Genomic DNA, 16,793 nt, shown 5'->3' with positions numbered 1-16,793 from the left:
CATAATGAGGATATTTGCAAAAGTATGGACAGTGCCAAATAGAAAATGCTTAAGGGAATGTTTTCTATGTCAGTTTGTTGTAGCTGCTTATAAATGTGTGTTTTTGTGTGGAGCAGAATACAAATTCAATCGAAGCATTGCTTGAAACCTGGGTTATGGGAGGGGCTGTATCTCTCTTTCTCACCTCTGATTGGATTCTTCCAAGGGGGGAGGGTCTTGATGATCATTGTAGGGGAGGAGAGAGAAAAAATGATTGGCTGCTGAGGGTTGTAATGTTGAAAGGGGAAGGGGAGGGTTTCCTTGAAGAGTGGCTGGGTGAGTGGACACCTACAATGATAGAAAACACAACTACTGTACCATCAACAGTAAAAACGATTAATTAATTCATTCAATCAATCAATCAATGATTCATTCAGTCAGTCAGTCAGTCACACTCTTTCTATTGGCCATCTGTTTGAAATATCTGAATAATGAGACTAGAGGAAGTATGTCAGTAGAGCATCATCAAACTCACCATGGCGGGGTATCTATACTGGCTGGTGTTGCTGGGGTCCACCTTCGCCAGGCTCTGCACCTCCCCGTCCCGAGCGTTCACCACCCGTAGACACAGCTCCATGTTGCCCACCTGAAGGACACACACAGACACACGTCAGACCCTCTACGCACTATTGTGATTTGTATTCATGTATGTGTTATGTCGTCTATATTCTTTGTTTCTATTGTTGTGTGAGCAGCAGCACTTTCAATTGTCCAAGACAAATTTCCTTTCAGGGACAATAAAGTTGATCTTATCTTACCTAATGTACACCACGTTGTGTCATGTTACGCGCCTGGCAGCTAGCTGGGTAACTGTCATTCATAGTACCATGTTTTGATGAAACCACTTGTACCTTCTTACTGTGCCATGCCATCATGCCATCAAGCCTGATATTTCCTGTCGTTCCTGGGACAGCATTCAGGTGTGATGTCATATTCAACTTGATTACAGATACTTTTAAGTCATTAGCTCTGTCTGAAGTACCGCTGTAGCCCTAATAGGAATTTAATTTAATTTAATTTAATTTAACTGAATTGAATTTAGGCAGGACGCCCTCCCCTCACCTGGGGGACGGAGTTGAGCTGGCCTGGGCTGAGAGAGGGTCGGAAGGGGAGGCTGCGGACGGGCATCCTCCAGTGGCCACTGTGGACCTGGTGGTGCTGGTCGAAAAGGTCAAGACGAGCCCAGCCCCGGGCCACCAGCCTCTGGATCTCCTGGCCGTACCCGTCTACACCTCCAGCAGCCTGGAGCTCCACCACCAGAGAGAGGGAGGGGGAGGGCTGCATCCTGCAGGAAGGAAGGGGGAGGAGGGGGGAGACACACACACACACACACACACACACACACACACAGACCGGGCTGGGATACATCGGATACTACTGAATCAGCACACGTAAGAGCCGGTGCTAGAGACCGAGGTTCAATATCTCAGTAACCCTTTATTTTGGTACAGAGGTGTCAGTAAAACTACAAACAGTGAGTATAATTAGAATTAAATGATCAGGTCATAATCAATTATGATCATTAATAATTGATGTCCTTTTCTAAGTAAGGACCTGCTTAATACTCTGCACTCTCTTGGTAGTACAGTGCTTACCTGGGCACTGGCTGTTTGACTGACAGGGTGGCATAGTTCCCAGGGGGTACACTGTGTGCGTAAGGGAGACCCCCTCCCGGCTGGCAGTGCGACAGAGGCAGAGGGGTAGGCCTCCCCACCTCCTGACCCCCAGAGAAGAGACCCGCCACCAGACGCAGCACCTGCAGAGTGGCATCCACTCCCACCACCAGGTCATAGAAGATCACAAAACCAGCTCTGCAATCCAGTCAAACTGGTTTGGGTACTAAGAACTGATTTGTGTAGTACAAACTGGGGGTGTGTTTGAGTTGGAGTTCTATTCATATCATATTTAGAAAACACAGTGTTTGTGCCATACAATAGTGTTTTTATAATTATATTCAGTGAGCAAAACATTTCTAGTTAGAGAGAAAACTGCCTCATTTATAAATAATACAGTACATCTATGAGTGGAAGAGCAGACTCACGCAGGGTCGTAGGGCGCAGGCCCCAGAGAGACCAGGGGATCAAGTACATGCCTCCCCAGGTTCGAGGAGTGTGGCCTGGGCTGGGTCTGCAAGAAAGGAGGGGTGGACCATACATTACTATAAATGACATCCACTAGTGTCATGTCTGGTGATTTGGTTGGTGATTTATAATGAATGAATCAATCAATTAATTAATTAATTAATTAATCAATAAAACAGGGTGAACTGAAAACTACTGCTGGATGTCTAAAATGTAGGATGTCTAAATTGTGAGACCTATTTAGAGCCAAGACAAAAACATAACAACATTAACATTCAAAGCCACCAGTAGTACTCTGGCTTTACCAGGGCTGGGGGGGCATGCATCAGGGCCAAGGGATGCATGGCTGGCTGGGCTGGGAAGGGGGGTGGTGGTGGAGGGGGTGGGGGCTGCCTCCGGTCCCTAGGGGCCTCTCTGGCCCTCTCCACCTCCCTGCGAAGGCCTTCGATCTCACCCTGGAGGCTGGCCATGTGATGGGTGTGTTCCCTCTGCATCTGCTGCAGCCCCATCCCCACTGCTGTTGGATCAGAGAGAGACAAACGGGTGTGGTGACGTCATGGCTTAGTGGTAACACTCCCAGCATGCCCTGCTTTGCCAATTCTGTCCTGTTATCCCTCTCATCTGTCTCCCTCTGTATCATCCTATTGTCTCCATTCAAAAGACAGGAGTGTGGCCTGGGGTGGTCCAGTGGTCTAGCACCGCGGTCTACAGTGCACACATATGCCCATGTTGGCATGGGTTTGAATCCGGCCCATGCCCTCTCTCTCCCTCGTTCTCCTTACTTTCCTGTCTGTCTTCACTATATCTGTCCAATAAAATAAAAAAATATGAGTGGAACTGCCCCACTCAGAAAAAAAATACTTAAAAAGACAGGAGTGGGATTCGTTAGGCCAAGAGGACATCCTCCAGATCAATGTCTCATGTCGGGCTACCTCATCACAAGATTCCAAATCACCTCAGCTGCACTAATACTGACAGTAAGGGAGAGATAACCTTCATCGCCACGGAGCTTGTCCCTGGCCAGTGTGATCCTGAAGATCTCCTCCTCCAGCCTCTGGTTCTCCTGCTCCAGAGCCAACACGTCACGGTTCTGAGCCCTCTGAGGAGGCTTCATCCCTGGGCAAACAGAGAGAGAGAGAGGATAGGAGTACATTCTTAGAAAAAAAGGGTTCCAATAGGGTTCTTTGGCTGTCCTTTTCTGGAGAACCTGTTGAAGAACTCTTTTGGGTTCTAGGTAGAAGGTCTTCTTTCTAAGACTGTAGAGAGACATGCTAGATAGTAATGAGGATACTTCATCCCACACTCTCTTATGAACAGAAGAAACAGACAGACAAATAGGTGAATGCACTGTATACACATGCAGATTAAAAACAAGGTACCAAAGGTGATACAGATGATGTCCTGAGGAACCACGTAGGACTGACACTCACTCTTCTTCTTGCTCTTGGCCTCAGTACCAGGGTGGTTCTGCTCCACTGTGTGGGCCTCCGCCTGGAGGTCATGCATCTGAGCCAGAACTGCCGGATCCGAACCGCCAGACTGCATATAAGCCAGCCTCAGAGCTCTGTTCATGCACACACACACGCAAGCACACACACACACACACACACACACGCATGCACGCACACACACTTTTACTACTACTTCCAGCATACATGTAGTGCTTATTTCTTATTTCTAACAAACTGAATATTACATTAATCTGAGGCTAAACCCACTGCTACCAAGTCTAATAAATGAGAACCAAACTGCTTATGTAAAAAGGCAGGTTCATTGGTCAGAACGTACGCCTTATTACAGATAAGCTGAGCTGAAGCTGAAGAGGCGCCGAGCTGAAGAGGAGAGATGGTGAGCTGGAGCAGCTTTCACACATAGAGGATCATATCGATTTCCTCCAGAGTTATCAGTCTCTCTCCAATCCCAGTGTATGTTCAGACTTACCCCGCCTAATTGTCTGTCCTCTTCAGTACTTTGGAGATGTGAGTGAAACTGAGCTTGGAGAGAAACTAGAGGACATGCTAAAAAAAAGGGGATGGCCCAAGATCTCAACTACTAGTGAATTTGGTAGATGTATTACTGCCACCAGTGCCCAAGACCAGGAACCAGTTCTGACAATATTCCTGTCAGCTCACACTGGATCCAAACACAGCACACAGCGAACTCTCTCTGTCTGAGGGGAACAGGAAGGTGACAGAGGGGAGCTTTCTGGCTTTCCAGTCATATCCTCCAGATTATCCACATCATCCAGAGAGATTCAATTCCTACTCGGAGGTTGAGTGGAGAGGTGGGATGGTTGAAACAGCAGTGTAAACACATAAACAGGTCAGGTGGTGGCTCTATATTGGGATGGAATGATAATTCCTGGAGTTTACGCTGCCATATTGTCATCAATGTTGTTGAATTGAATTGAATTGAGAATGTTTATTTTGGTCCCCTATACAATTCACAATACAGATATAAGAAAATGTGCACAAATGTAGTCACAATTTATAACATCAGGACCAAAAAGGTGTAGGCTGAAGCCGTGGCTTATTGCGCCTACCCTTGTTACATGTATGCATGTCCCCCCATGAATGCATAATCAAAACATTGAAACTTTTATAAACAAAAATGTCACTTACGCATGTCAACAAAAAGTTCCCAAAAAAAACAACAACAAACAAACAAAAACTATATTTAAACCTCTGTTTTATACTTGTTAATCATCTTATTTTTAAATAATTTTTTAAATCCTTTTAATGTACTACACATTTTCATTTCCTTTTCAAAAGTATTCCATAAATTAACTCCTTTAACTGTTATACATCTTTGTTTTGCATTTGTTCTAATCTTTGTTTTCATAAACATACATATTCCTCTGAGTTCATAATTACTCTGTCTAACTTGAAATAGTCTCTGGATACAGTCTGGAAGCATCTTATTTTTTACTTTATACATTACTTGTGCCATTTTGAAGTCCACCAATTCTTTAAATTTGAGATCATAGGTGTTTATGAATAATTTGTTAGTTGGTTCTTGATAGGCAGCTCTGTTTATAATTCGTATAGCTCTTTTCTGTAGTAAATCAATTGGATTTGTGATTGTTTTGTATGTGTTTCCCCACACTTCCACACAGTAGGTTATGTATGGAACTATTAGAGAACGGTACAATATGTGTAATGACTTTGGATTAAGTATGTATTTCGTTTTATGCAGTATTGCAATAGACTTTGATATTTTAGTCTTTAAGTAGTTTATGTGTGTTTTCCAACATAGTTTGTGGTCTATAACAACTCCCAAAAATTTGTTTTCATAAACTCTTTCAATTTCAACATTATCTATCTTGATTTGTACTTGACTATTAATTTTTCGATTTCCAAATATCATAAGTTTAGTTTTTTCTAAGTTCAATGACAACTTGTTTGTGTCAAACCATCCTTTTATAGTTTTTAGTTCCGTTTCCACTGTATCCAGAAGCTGCTCCAAATCTTTGCCAGAACAAAATAAATTTGTATCATCTGCAAACAAAACAAAATTTAACAACTTGGACACATTGCAAATATCATTGATGTATAAAATAAACAGCTTTGGACCCAGCACTGAACCTTGTGGGACCCCACATGTGACCCTTAGCAGTTCAGATTTATCATTGTTTATTTGTACATACTGGTGTCTATTATCAAGATAGTTTCTAATCCATAAATTTGCTATCCCTCTAATTCCATATCTATCAAGTTTTCTTATTAATAATCTATGATCAATAGTATCAAATGCTTTCTTTAGATCTATGAATATCCCTACAGTATAATCTTTACTTTCAATTTTTGTGGATATTTTTTCAATCAATTCCATCACTGCCATTGTAGTGGATCGATTTGCTCTAAATCCAAATTGATGGTCACTCAGTAGGTTTTGTTTTTCTATAAAATCGTCCAGTCTTACTACAAAAAGTTTTTCTAATATTTTTGAGAACTGAGGAAGGAGAGAAATTGGTCTATAATTGGAAAAACTGTGCTTGTTTCCATTTTTGTAGATAGGAATGACCTTTGCTATTTTCATTTGGTTGGGAAATATGCCGGTTATCAATTCATACACAATAAAGTTGAGACCGTAGTATCAGGCCATCCCTCCTCCAGAGTAGGAGTGTACCTGGATCACAGGGCAGGTGCTCTGTCTTTCTACAGCATCTCCTCTGACACAATGACTCTTCTCCACAAAGTCCAGACACCATTCACTCAGCCCCTCTATCCTGGGTTTTATATTGGTGGTTGTGGAGCCAGTGCTGAGCTGTGTGAGCTGTAGTAGACGTCCCCATAAGAATGATACTTAATCATCAACTAATCTGTGATCTGGTCTTCAAAGATATAATCAAGTGTTTTGTGTTGAGTGTCAGTAATGGTGTACCCAGACCAGTTGTTAATACAGTGTGTGGTGTTGAGTGTCAGTAATGCTGTACCCAGACCAGTTGTTAATACAGTATGTTGTGTTGAGTGTCAATAATGCTGTACCCAGACCAGTTGTTAATACAGTGTGTGGTGTTGAGTGTCAATAATGCTGTACCCAGACCAGTTGTTAATACAGTGTGTTGTGTTTAGTATCTCACCCTCAGTTAGAGGTGCAATTCCTAGATCAGAAAGGATCACAGATCCATGAAAGATGTGATTTTGTTTGATTTAGATTTTTTCAATTTTCATTTCAGCTCAACAAAGTATGGGGAAGTGTGTCCAAACACAAAAGTGTGTTTTAATCTGGTCTCATGTCACAGATGTACACTTAAAATGTATATACTTACCTTATTTGGGTGGAGAGGGGACCATCCACTGAGGATATGAGGTCAAAGGTGACATTATGTCCCTTCCCATCATCAGGTGGGACTGTGCTGTGTGAGTCAGGAAGATAAGTAATCTCTTTGGCCCTAAAAGAACACAGAGTAATGCAAATACATTTAAGTTAATTAAGTTAATTTCACAAATGTATTTATTCATCACAAACATGTTTCTTGGAACACTATCTGTGAGAAGAGAAGATCCTCTGCTGCCCTCTAGTGGCCTGGCTCACCCCTGCAGGCCCGGTAGGGAGGTGATGTGGTCTCTGAGCTGTTGCAGAGTCTCCTCATTCTTCTCCTCCTGCTCCTTCAGCTCCAGCAGCAGGGTCTCCAGATGAGTAGTGCTGCCCTGCCCAGCCAGGGCCCCGAGCTGCCGTATGATCTCTGACTCGTACAGAAACAAGATAGTATTATATTTCCCTGTGTAGATGATACACAGAACTTTTCTACACATTCTGGGCCAGTTCCTCAGACACAGATTAACATTTCGTGACGTTAGAATTATAAGGTTCTATCTCAATTTCTGGTCAAAATTGAGTTTTTTACATAATCTGATCCATTAGGTGTGGCTGTGTGGTGTTATTTTTTAAAATGTTGAAATGTTTTAGTTAGTAATTCATAAAATACAAAGGTTCCATCTCACAAAATATAATGGAATGTAAAAACCTTGACGCTCAATATCTCTGAACTACCCTAAACAAAGATAGAACCTTATAATTCTAAGCTCACGATTTGAACCATTTTCAAAAGTAAATCGAAGATGAAAAGTTGAAGACGCATTTAAATCTAGGATTAGTCTTAATCTGAATATTAATTAGGATTAGGTTTAATCTTAATCTGTGTCCGGGAAACCAGCCCTCTGACTTTATCGCCCTTACCCTCCCTCTGTGTCTCCAGGTAGTGGTTGTGTTGATGTATCTGTGCCAGTTGGCGGTCGTGCTCCTCTGCCATCTCCTTCATCCTCTCCCTGTGACCCCACTGCTGCCCTCCCATCCCCGACACCTGCTGGTCACCCCACAATCACGCGTTTAATACCGTTCCTCATTCCATTCCATGCATTACACTGAGCCCGTCCTCCGATTTCTACCTCCACCAGCCTTCACCGTCAGAGATAGATACAGTTCTCCATGATCATATGCGACATTGTTACTGGTGTTGTTTATTCGTAGTGGAGTCATAGTAGCTATGTCTGGGGCATTGGAAGTTGATTCATGTTGTTCAAGTTGTTGCTTGGGGCAGCTGAGAGTGAGATATTACACTGCATCAGGGGAGGCTGTTGGAGGCAGAAATCAGAGGATGGGCTTATTGTTCCATGTTCCAGAACGTTCCATGCATTGCAATGAGCCCGTCCTCCGATTTCTACCTCCCCCTGGTTGTGGGCTGGTAGGGGATTGGGGACAGATGAAGAAGAGTAGTGGCTAGAGGATAAGAGGTCAAGAGCTCACCTCAGTTTCTGTGTTGATGGACCATTTAGGCAGGCTAGGCATACTCTCCTCAATGGACATCCTCAGCTTGTGAAACTGTAAAGCAGAAGAGTTGTTCATCTCTGTATTATTACTTCTGGTAAACTGACCCCTCGTGTTCACCATCCAAGAGACCTGAGATAAATATCAGTCATATAGAACGTACAGTATGCATGGTTAAGTGGAGGCTGGTGGAGGTAGAAATCGGAGGACGGGCTCGTTGTAATGCATGGATGAAATACGAATTTGGTATCAAACAAACGTTCCATGATTCCACCCATTATAACGAGCTTATCCTCCGATTTCTACCTCCACCGGCCTTCACTGGCGTGGTTCGGTTGCCTAGCTAGTTTCCATGTCTAGACTCTAGACTAGAGGGGTGATAATGACCAGATGTGGATCCTGGACACAGTTTAAGACTAGTATACATCTCCATTGAAGATGCATTTGAGTCTAGGCACCTCATCAGCAAGGTTCCTTAAGGCACGGCTGTCTGACACACTTCCCCGTAGGTCGTCCTCTCTCCCAGTCCTTGGTGGTCCTGTTGTCTCCTTCATGGTTGGCAAGTGCATCCTCCTCTCTCTCAGCTACAGGTTGCGCGCATACACACGCACACACACACGCGCGCACACGCACACACACACACACACACACACACACACACACACACACACACACATAAACACGCACGCGCGCACACAATTAACTGTTATCCTTTGCCTGAAGCCATAACCTGACAACCACTTTCTGTGAGCAATGTTCATAATGCGCAAAAGTGTCGCATATTAAGTAAACGTTGCCAACCCATTACACACCCCCATAGGCTAATTTATACGATCCGGTTTTCTGTTTAGACTTATAGTTTAGTATTATACTCCACTAATTCGTGAGCTCAGAATTATAAGGTTCTATCTCCGTTTAGGGTAGTTCAGAGATATTGAGCGTCAAAGTTTTTACATTCCATTATGTTTTGTGAGATGGAACCTTTGTATTTTATGAATTACTAACTCAAAAATGTCAACATTTTAAAAATAACACCACACAGGCATTAATAAACACCTAATGGATCAGATTATGTAAAAAACTCAATTTTGATAGAACCTTATAATTCTAACGTCACGAATTGACTCACCATTATAAGATCAGGGGTGCTGGTCCGCTTAGGATAGACACCTCCTCTACCGAGGTCTCTATCTGGCTTGGTGCGCTCAGGGGGTCTCTGCCTCAGGACCATGGGGTCTCCAATGTCGCTGCCGATGCAGAAGAATGCTTTATGCTTCTCCAGGAGACTGAGTGAGTGAAATGTCATGCTACAGTCTCGACAATTAAACTCTCCCAACGCGTCCATCCCTGTTGACTTGAGTTTAGGAAACTAGGTAAGGTAGCTAGGAGTGCGCAAAGTTATCGGTGACCAATCACCGAGAGGATAGGATACTATTATATGACGTTAATGAGTTAATCGGGTGCGAAATGGTCACATCGCTCTGGATATTTGGTCGCTTGGAGGTAAAGTTGCTTGCTGCTGCTACTGTTGATTATTAGCCTTGTCCGTTGGTTACTGTCACTATGTTGATTGATATTATAGCCCTGTTGTGAGGGTGTGGAGGGGAGTGATCTCCTCAAGTGTACACGATGGTAGGCTACTTACATTTTGAATTGACTGTCACCTGATAATGCAGTACCGAGCGACTCAAGTTTATAATATAAATGCTTAATCATATAAATAAATACAGACAAAAGGGACATGTTTGGCAAACTGATGCAAAATCTGTATTACAATTTTTCCAAGATGCAGTAGTTTATTTTCTCACAGACAATCCCATAGATGACACCGTATCTTTTTAAAATCTGTGGATAACGTTATCAAAATAATCTTCATAATTCAAAACTCACAATTTGTATTACTTTTTTTTCTTCTTTTTTACAAAGCTGCAGGAAGAATATGTTAACAAACAAAAAATACCCATGTGAGATTTTTGGACAGCTGTACCAAAATAGAAAAACAAAACAACAAGCCTTAAATCTGTGATAAAGCCTTTAACATCCCCACCAGCAAGGAAAATAGATGTTATTTCAAAATTTGACAATGCATTATTTACAATAGCAGTCCCTCATGTGAGAAAAAAGTAAACCAGACTGCACCTTAACAAAAGCATTAGGAGTAATGTCTAAGCTTATTGAGTCTTAATCAACCCCAGAGCTTGGTGGTGGGTAACTAAATACAGACCAGTGGAGGCAAACATTGGAGGTGATACCATTCCGTTCCATGCATTCCAATGAGCCCCGTCCTACGATTTCTACCTCCTCCAGCCTCCCCTGATACAAACAGTGAGTTCACTTTTCTCATCTGTCCCTCATCACGGTCAATGTAAAAAAAAAAAAAAAACTCAGAAGTGCAGTGTGATTATGCTTTTTTTCCTGGATTGTTCCTTGTATCTCATAATTTTTTAAATCTCTTACTGGCTACATTCAATATCATTGTAAAAAAAAAAAAATTTGCATGTTCCAGACATCTGTCCTGCAAAGGTGGCAGGCTTGTACTCCCTTATGTACAGGAGACATCACGATCAGCTGCTCACAAGTGATGGTTCCAACTCAACATAAATGCTTCAAATTGCTTCAGCGAGAGCAGGTGTCACAGCCAAGCCATGAGTAAAGTTACGTCATTACATTGAAGCCGTAAAAACACGTTTTGTATTGTCAAAAGCAAAAGGAAGTTTCAATTTAAAAAAATCTGAGCTCCCCGAAAAAGAAAGTAAAAAAACAAAAAACAAAAACAGAAACAAACCAAGAAACACCCTTTGGCCCTTCTCTGTCACACAGGCATCTGAATAGTGTCCCTTGTGAATGAGGTGGATGTAAAGCAGAAGAGTCAAACGAAGGAGGAAGCACGATGTGATGTGTGAAAGCCATATTAGGCGTCTGCTTCGTCATCGGATGTCTGGCTGCTGCTGGTGCTGCTCGTCTCTGACTCCGAGCCCTCCTCTTGTGCAGGGTCTACAGGGTTTCTCCAGGACAACTGCAGGGGAATGCCTCGGGGCTTCAGAGGTGCGCAGTTCTGTCCGGACCCGTTTCTCTTCAGCTGGAACAGACAGACAGATGGCATGGATGAATACATAAACACCAACATGGAAACCCACCCATAGAATCACTGACACGTACTGTACATGGGACTGGTAGGGTTTAAACACAGGTCACCCACGTGGACGACACAAGCATCTACCATTAGGCCAAGAGTTCATCTTTAAGGTCCAAGGGCGACCCCCTTGAGTTAATAGGTCTCAGGCAGGGCTACCTCATCACCTTTCCGAATCACCTCAGCTACATTAACACAAGGATACATGTACACAAGGCACGTATGTACTGTAAACATTGTGCATCATACTAATGACATTGTAAGTCATACGATTTCCCCCCCCTTACAGTATTACCTGTAGAGTTTTAGCTTGAAATTCTTGAAGCTCGTCCTCCGTCAGGGGCTGGAAGTTGTCATCGTTCTCGGGCGGCTCCTGCCACCCCATAGCCTTCAGTAGCCTGACAGGAGAGACAGACACCATGGGTCAGCTGGAACCAGATTTAGTGCCTGAGAGTGAGTGAGTGAGCGAGCGTGTGTGTGTGTGTGTGTGTGTGCTCACCTGTGCTCTGCCTCTAGTGAGATGGTCAGGTGTTCTGTGTCTGAGTCACTGAACGAGTGGGAGATCCCGTTCTCGTAGGAGATCCCGTTCACATGGCCTACTCCATTCTCCTTGGTCTCAGGAGTGCTTCCCTCGCTCTGAGAGACAAGGAACATTCATGCCATCATACGACAATGACTGACACTGCGGCTAACCTCTCCCCAGCCCCACTAAACCGCCCTCTTCCTCCTCCTCCTCCTCCTCCTCTCCCCATTACACACTCACCTCCCCTGGGCTGGTGAACACCCCCTCTGGGCTGACGGGGCTGGTTGGGCTGGGGGAGGTGGACACCCCCCCGTTCCTCTCAATCTTCAAGCCTCTGAGAAACTCACTCTTACGGTCAGCGCTGCGGCGCATCAGTTTCAGACGAGATGGCGTGATGTCGATCGGAAGGGTGACGCTCGAGGAAAGCTGGGGTGGGAAGGCGGAGTAATGGGCTGATTCAGACACACTCGTTGGACAAAGATTATACCTGAGTTTCCCCACTCGGAGAGCATCAGAATCAACCGTTAGGAAGCACTACGCAAATAATTCAGTGCTGGAATTGTACGAACGCCGCCATATCTTACCTTTGTTGGGGTGGTGGCTGGCTTGGTCACTAAGTTCTTGTAGACAATGGCTCCGGAGATGGGGGCTTTGGTGCCATTGATTGGGTGGGGTCCGGAGTTAGCAAACCCAGCGGTGAAAGCAGTGCTGGGGTCTTCCTTTGAAACCTTTCTGATGACCAGCATCTTTGACACGGTCTGCTTGGCACTGAGGGGGTTCTCTGTGGGAGAGGGACCAGTCACAGTTAAGGAGAGGCCTTCCCTAGAGAGACATTCATTTGAATGTATTTTACCTGGATAGAGTACGTTGTGTTGAGTGTACTTTCTCACCTTTCATTCATCATCTTACCTACTAGTAACCTGTGTTCATATTCTAAATGTTTCTAGGTTTTCCTATTGTTCCAGGGTTAGAAATAATAATAACGGGTAACCGTTTACACCTCGTGACCAGGAGAGGCTGGTAGGTGGAGGAAGAAATCCGAGGACGGGCTCATTGTAATGCATGGAACGCAATAAGGAACGGTATCAAATACCAAATAGAATAAATATTCAATTTCTACCACCACCAGTCTCCCCTGCTAGTGACATAATCCTGACATCCTCAGAGAGGGCACACTGGCACAGTTCCTCAGAGCTCCTCACCCCACACGCCTGCAGGTGTCCCAACAGCATGAATCTGGGCCACCGCTGTCCCGCTGAGCTCTGGGTTGAGGGAAGGCTGAGGTGAAGAAAAGCCCAAACACAGAGGTTTATTAGTCTCATACAAACATCACACAGAGGCATTAGGGGTGCCGCAGTTCTCAGTTTTATATTGAACCGTACGGTTCTCCATCCACGGTTCGATACGCACTAGTGAATGTCGTTTTTTTCGGTTTATGCTGCTTTCCATTGAAAGTCGGAGGTCGAGTTTGTCTGGAGCGGGCGGAGTTGAGAACATGGCAACAGTTTGAGGAAGCCCCGGATTGCTACAAATCTGCGTTGTGGAGTCATTCATTTCGGTTTTGGCATTGAATACAATGATGAGGGAACGAAAACAGTGGACAGATATGTCACTCGAAACATTGCTTCACGCGTGTCGTCATACTATGCGCATAATGCGTATATGGGCTACCAGCTGTCCCATACCAGTAGTCAAGGCTAAGAGGTACTTTTACATTTGAAAGTGTTTTTTGTTTATATCTCTTCACAACAATGTCTTATTGAAAGCAAAGAGAATGAGGATGGAGATGAAACGAGAGGGGTGTGCACTCACAAAGTCCTCCTCCACGAACTTCAGCTTGTCCTCGTGCCGTTCATCATCACAGACGCTGTCAGGGAAGGGGCCGTCCTTACGGGGGGGTGCGTTTCTGTTGCGTTGCCGGTGAGCCCCTCGCCTTTCCCTGCCCCTGTCCCCCCCGTTGCGCTTCAGGTGGCGCCCACCGTGGTGGACTCCGTCCTGCCCCCAGGGACCACTGTGCCAGCTGGGCATCTCCTTCCACCCTGGCCCCCCAGTACTGCTGCCCAACCCCCCCTGCCCCCCCTTAGTCGCGCCAGAGTCCACAGAAACATGCCGCAGGAGAGATGGCTGCTGCCACCACCCGTCACCTAGAAACCGGGGGGAGGGGTGAGGGGGGCAACATCAACATCCAACACACATTCTGACTACTTCAAATACTGAAAAAAGAACAATAAAACAGCTCTGTATAATACTTAAGTGATCCATTTGGCCTGGGATCTGATTATGTTAAATGACAGTTGGAAAGTATCAGGAGTAAATCACCTGCTGCAGGAGCTCTGAGGGAGTCGTGGTTGAAGAAGCCGTCGGAGGAGTTATGGCGTCGGCGGCTGAAGCCGAGCCGTGCATCCCCACAAGAGAGATGCCCTCCATGCCTCTGGAGGCTGGCTGCAGGGGACTGAGGAGGGCAGGGCAGGGGAGAGGAGGTGGGAGGAGAGGAGGGAAGGTGAGAGGAGAGGAGGTGGGGAGGGAAGTGTAGGGGAGGGGAGGAGAGAGAGAGAAACATAACAGCCTCAGCAAGCATAATCAAGAGAACACTAGACGTTCCACCAAGACACCAGCATCCCCTCCCTAGGACAGTCCAGCCCAGGTCTACTCACCTTGGTGGGCTGGGGCGTGGAGAAGTTAAGCCAGGCAGGAACAAAGTCATGCTGCGCCATTTAGGTCCAGTGTCTCCCTGTGTCAGCAGAAGGAGGCATCAAACCTCATGGCCAGGATCTGCACAGAGCAATCACAATCAGAATCAAAATCTGCCAGGAATTTGCTTTGGTGTAAAAACAAATATCACAAAAACAACAGTACACAAAGGTACAGTACACACAACATCTTTCCGATAGTCACTATTACCAATAACATATAAATAACAACATTAAACATCATCATCAACATAAAAAATGTTAACATGTATTTGTGTATAGGTTGTGTCTTTATATGACTGTCCCAGAGATTCGGAATGTATTTATATTGATAAGCGAGAGAGAGGAAAGGACAATGTGCCTTGTGCCTTCTCTTATGCCTTCTCACCCAGAGTAGTCTCTCTGATGTCCAGTGGCCCTCCTCTCTGTCTGTGAGCTGTGTTGCACCTGGACCAATCCTGGTGTCTTGTCAAGCTGAGGCAATCCAGAAGGGTTTCACAAACGTCAGCCTGAGATTGACAGGACTCCTGGCAGAGAGAGAAACTCCAGTTTCTAGGATGACATGATGAGACAGGCTGGGGTGGTATTCGGTCTTCAGTAACCGGTACTTCGAGCGTGATGTGATATCTTGGCTACCGTTGAGTTGTGGTGTTGGAAGTGGGATGTGATTGAATCAGTCCGACACGAATGCAATAGCAGATGTATGAGAGACAGGGTCGTTGGGTTGTGATGCCTGGCTGATCCTCCAGGGTGCTGGTGTGTCAGAAGCTCTTTTTCATATCGGCTTGGGATAGGCTAGATTAGCTAGGATGGTCCAGAATAACATAGATCTATGTGTGTTTCACTCTGGGAGGTAAAGGGAGCCTGCTCCATATGGGAGAGGCCTGTCTCTGGTGTTTGGAAGCAGCACTTTGTGCCGGGCCAAGACACTGGATACTTCCTCACCAACTCATCCTGTCTCCAGTGATAGACACAATCTGAAAACAGAGGGGGGGTGTGGGCATACCTCACAGAGCTGCTTTTAGAGTTCCCCTCATCCAAACAGTGTGAGAACTACAAAAGGGAGGAACACGGGGGAATGGGGGAGACGTCTCAGTCACATAACAAAAGCCAACAGGGCTTATTGCTATGAAGTGACTAGCATCGTTTTAACGTCGATCAACAGATTCTAAGTCCTGACACTTCTGAGAAGGGGAGTGAAAATGAGCCTGACATTCTCATTAACTCACTATTGTTGTGGGGTCATTGCTTGTGAATGTACTGGACTTTTTGGTTTCGTGCACACTTGCGTAACCAAGTCAAGTACACCCATTCAAAGCACTTAGCCTACTCAGGTAAAATGAATAACTTCTTAGATATCAGATTTCTTTCTAGCTAATATTGCTCTGACATTATTTCACAAACATAGGCCTGTTGCAGTCTTTGCTGCAGCTGGCATTTGGCTGCAGATGTTGGAGCTTAATGTACAGACGTCACTTGTGTCATATCATTCGTTTAAAGTGTTCTTCTGTACTCCGCAGGTGACTTGACCCCCTTTCAGCAGATCAACACTGTTCAGAGCAAAATGGGAAGAAAAATGTATACATTTTAAGTATGCAAACATGACAAAATTCTAAAAAAAAAAAAAAAAATGCATGGGAAGAAAAATGTATACATTTTAAGTATGCAAACATGACAAAAAATCTCTGACAAAATTCTAAAAATAAATAAATAAATTGCATAACCTACTACAGTATCTGTTGGACGTTATGTAACTACGTGTAATAACAGAGAGCGCCAGCTCTACTAGTCTTGTCTGGATTGAGAGAGAGAACTGACAAACAAACAACAAACTATTGTTTCTTCTGAAAGCTTAATGATCACGACGAGGAGGTGTAACGTTAGCAGGACAACTGAGTGTAGCCGGGGTTTGCTTTGGCTGGCGAATAAACGTGATATACTATAATCTGATATGCTAACGCCAAATTAGCATAGTAGCATTCAATGAATGACTGGAGGGTTTGTAGTGAACACTTCAGTGACAGTTGTCCACTTGGAACTGCCTGCTACCATGCATG

At 44.6% G+C, this 16,793-nt stretch overlaps 2 protein-coding genes across 2 annotated transcripts; both read right to left on the bottom strand.

The window, feature by feature from the left end:
- Window positions 1-180: 180 nt before the first annotated feature.
- Window positions 181-9,735, bottom strand: ccdc17 (coiled-coil domain containing 17; the record flags this gene model as incomplete). The annotated part of the gene is made up of 14 exons (XM_080528376.1): window positions 181-327; window positions 515-625; window positions 1,102-1,324; window positions 1,635-1,850; window positions 2,081-2,166; window positions 2,426-2,637; window positions 3,093-3,236; window positions 3,500-3,684; window positions 6,892-7,014; window positions 7,158-7,344; window positions 7,803-7,926; window positions 8,370-8,444; window positions 8,849-8,974; window positions 9,520-9,735. The coding sequence occupies 14 exons, from the start codon at window positions 9,733-9,735 to the stop codon at window positions 181-183; spliced, it is 2,175 nt and encodes a 724-aa protein (XP_080384502.1).
- Window positions 9,736-10,195: 460 nt separating this feature from the next.
- LOC308174547 (vasculin-like protein 1) lies at window positions 10,196-15,176 on the bottom strand. The gene is made up of 10 exons (XM_080549642.1): window positions 15,125-15,176; window positions 14,701-14,818; window positions 14,366-14,498; window positions 13,859-14,190; window positions 13,249-13,324; window positions 12,631-12,827; window positions 12,287-12,472; window positions 12,023-12,159; window positions 11,819-11,921; window positions 10,196-11,469 (listed from the first exon to the last, which is right to left on the bottom strand). The coding sequence occupies exons 2-10, from the start codon at window positions 14,758-14,760 to the stop codon at window positions 11,302-11,304; spliced, it is 1,392 nt and encodes a 463-aa protein (XP_080405768.1). The 5' UTR covers window positions 14,761-14,818; window positions 15,125-15,176; the 3' UTR covers window positions 10,196-11,301.
- Between the last annotated feature and the right edge of the window lie 1,617 nt (window positions 15,177-16,793).

The sequence above is a fragment of the Nansenia antarctica genome, assembly GCF_963989245.1.
Source record: "Nansenia antarctica genome assembly, chromosome: 1".
In the NCBI taxonomy this organism is placed as follows: Eukaryota; Metazoa; Chordata; class Actinopteri; order Argentiniformes; family Microstomatidae; genus Nansenia; species Nansenia antarctica.
The sequence above is the reverse complement of the archived record's forward strand: the minus strand, read 5'-3'. Positions and strand labels throughout refer to the sequence as shown.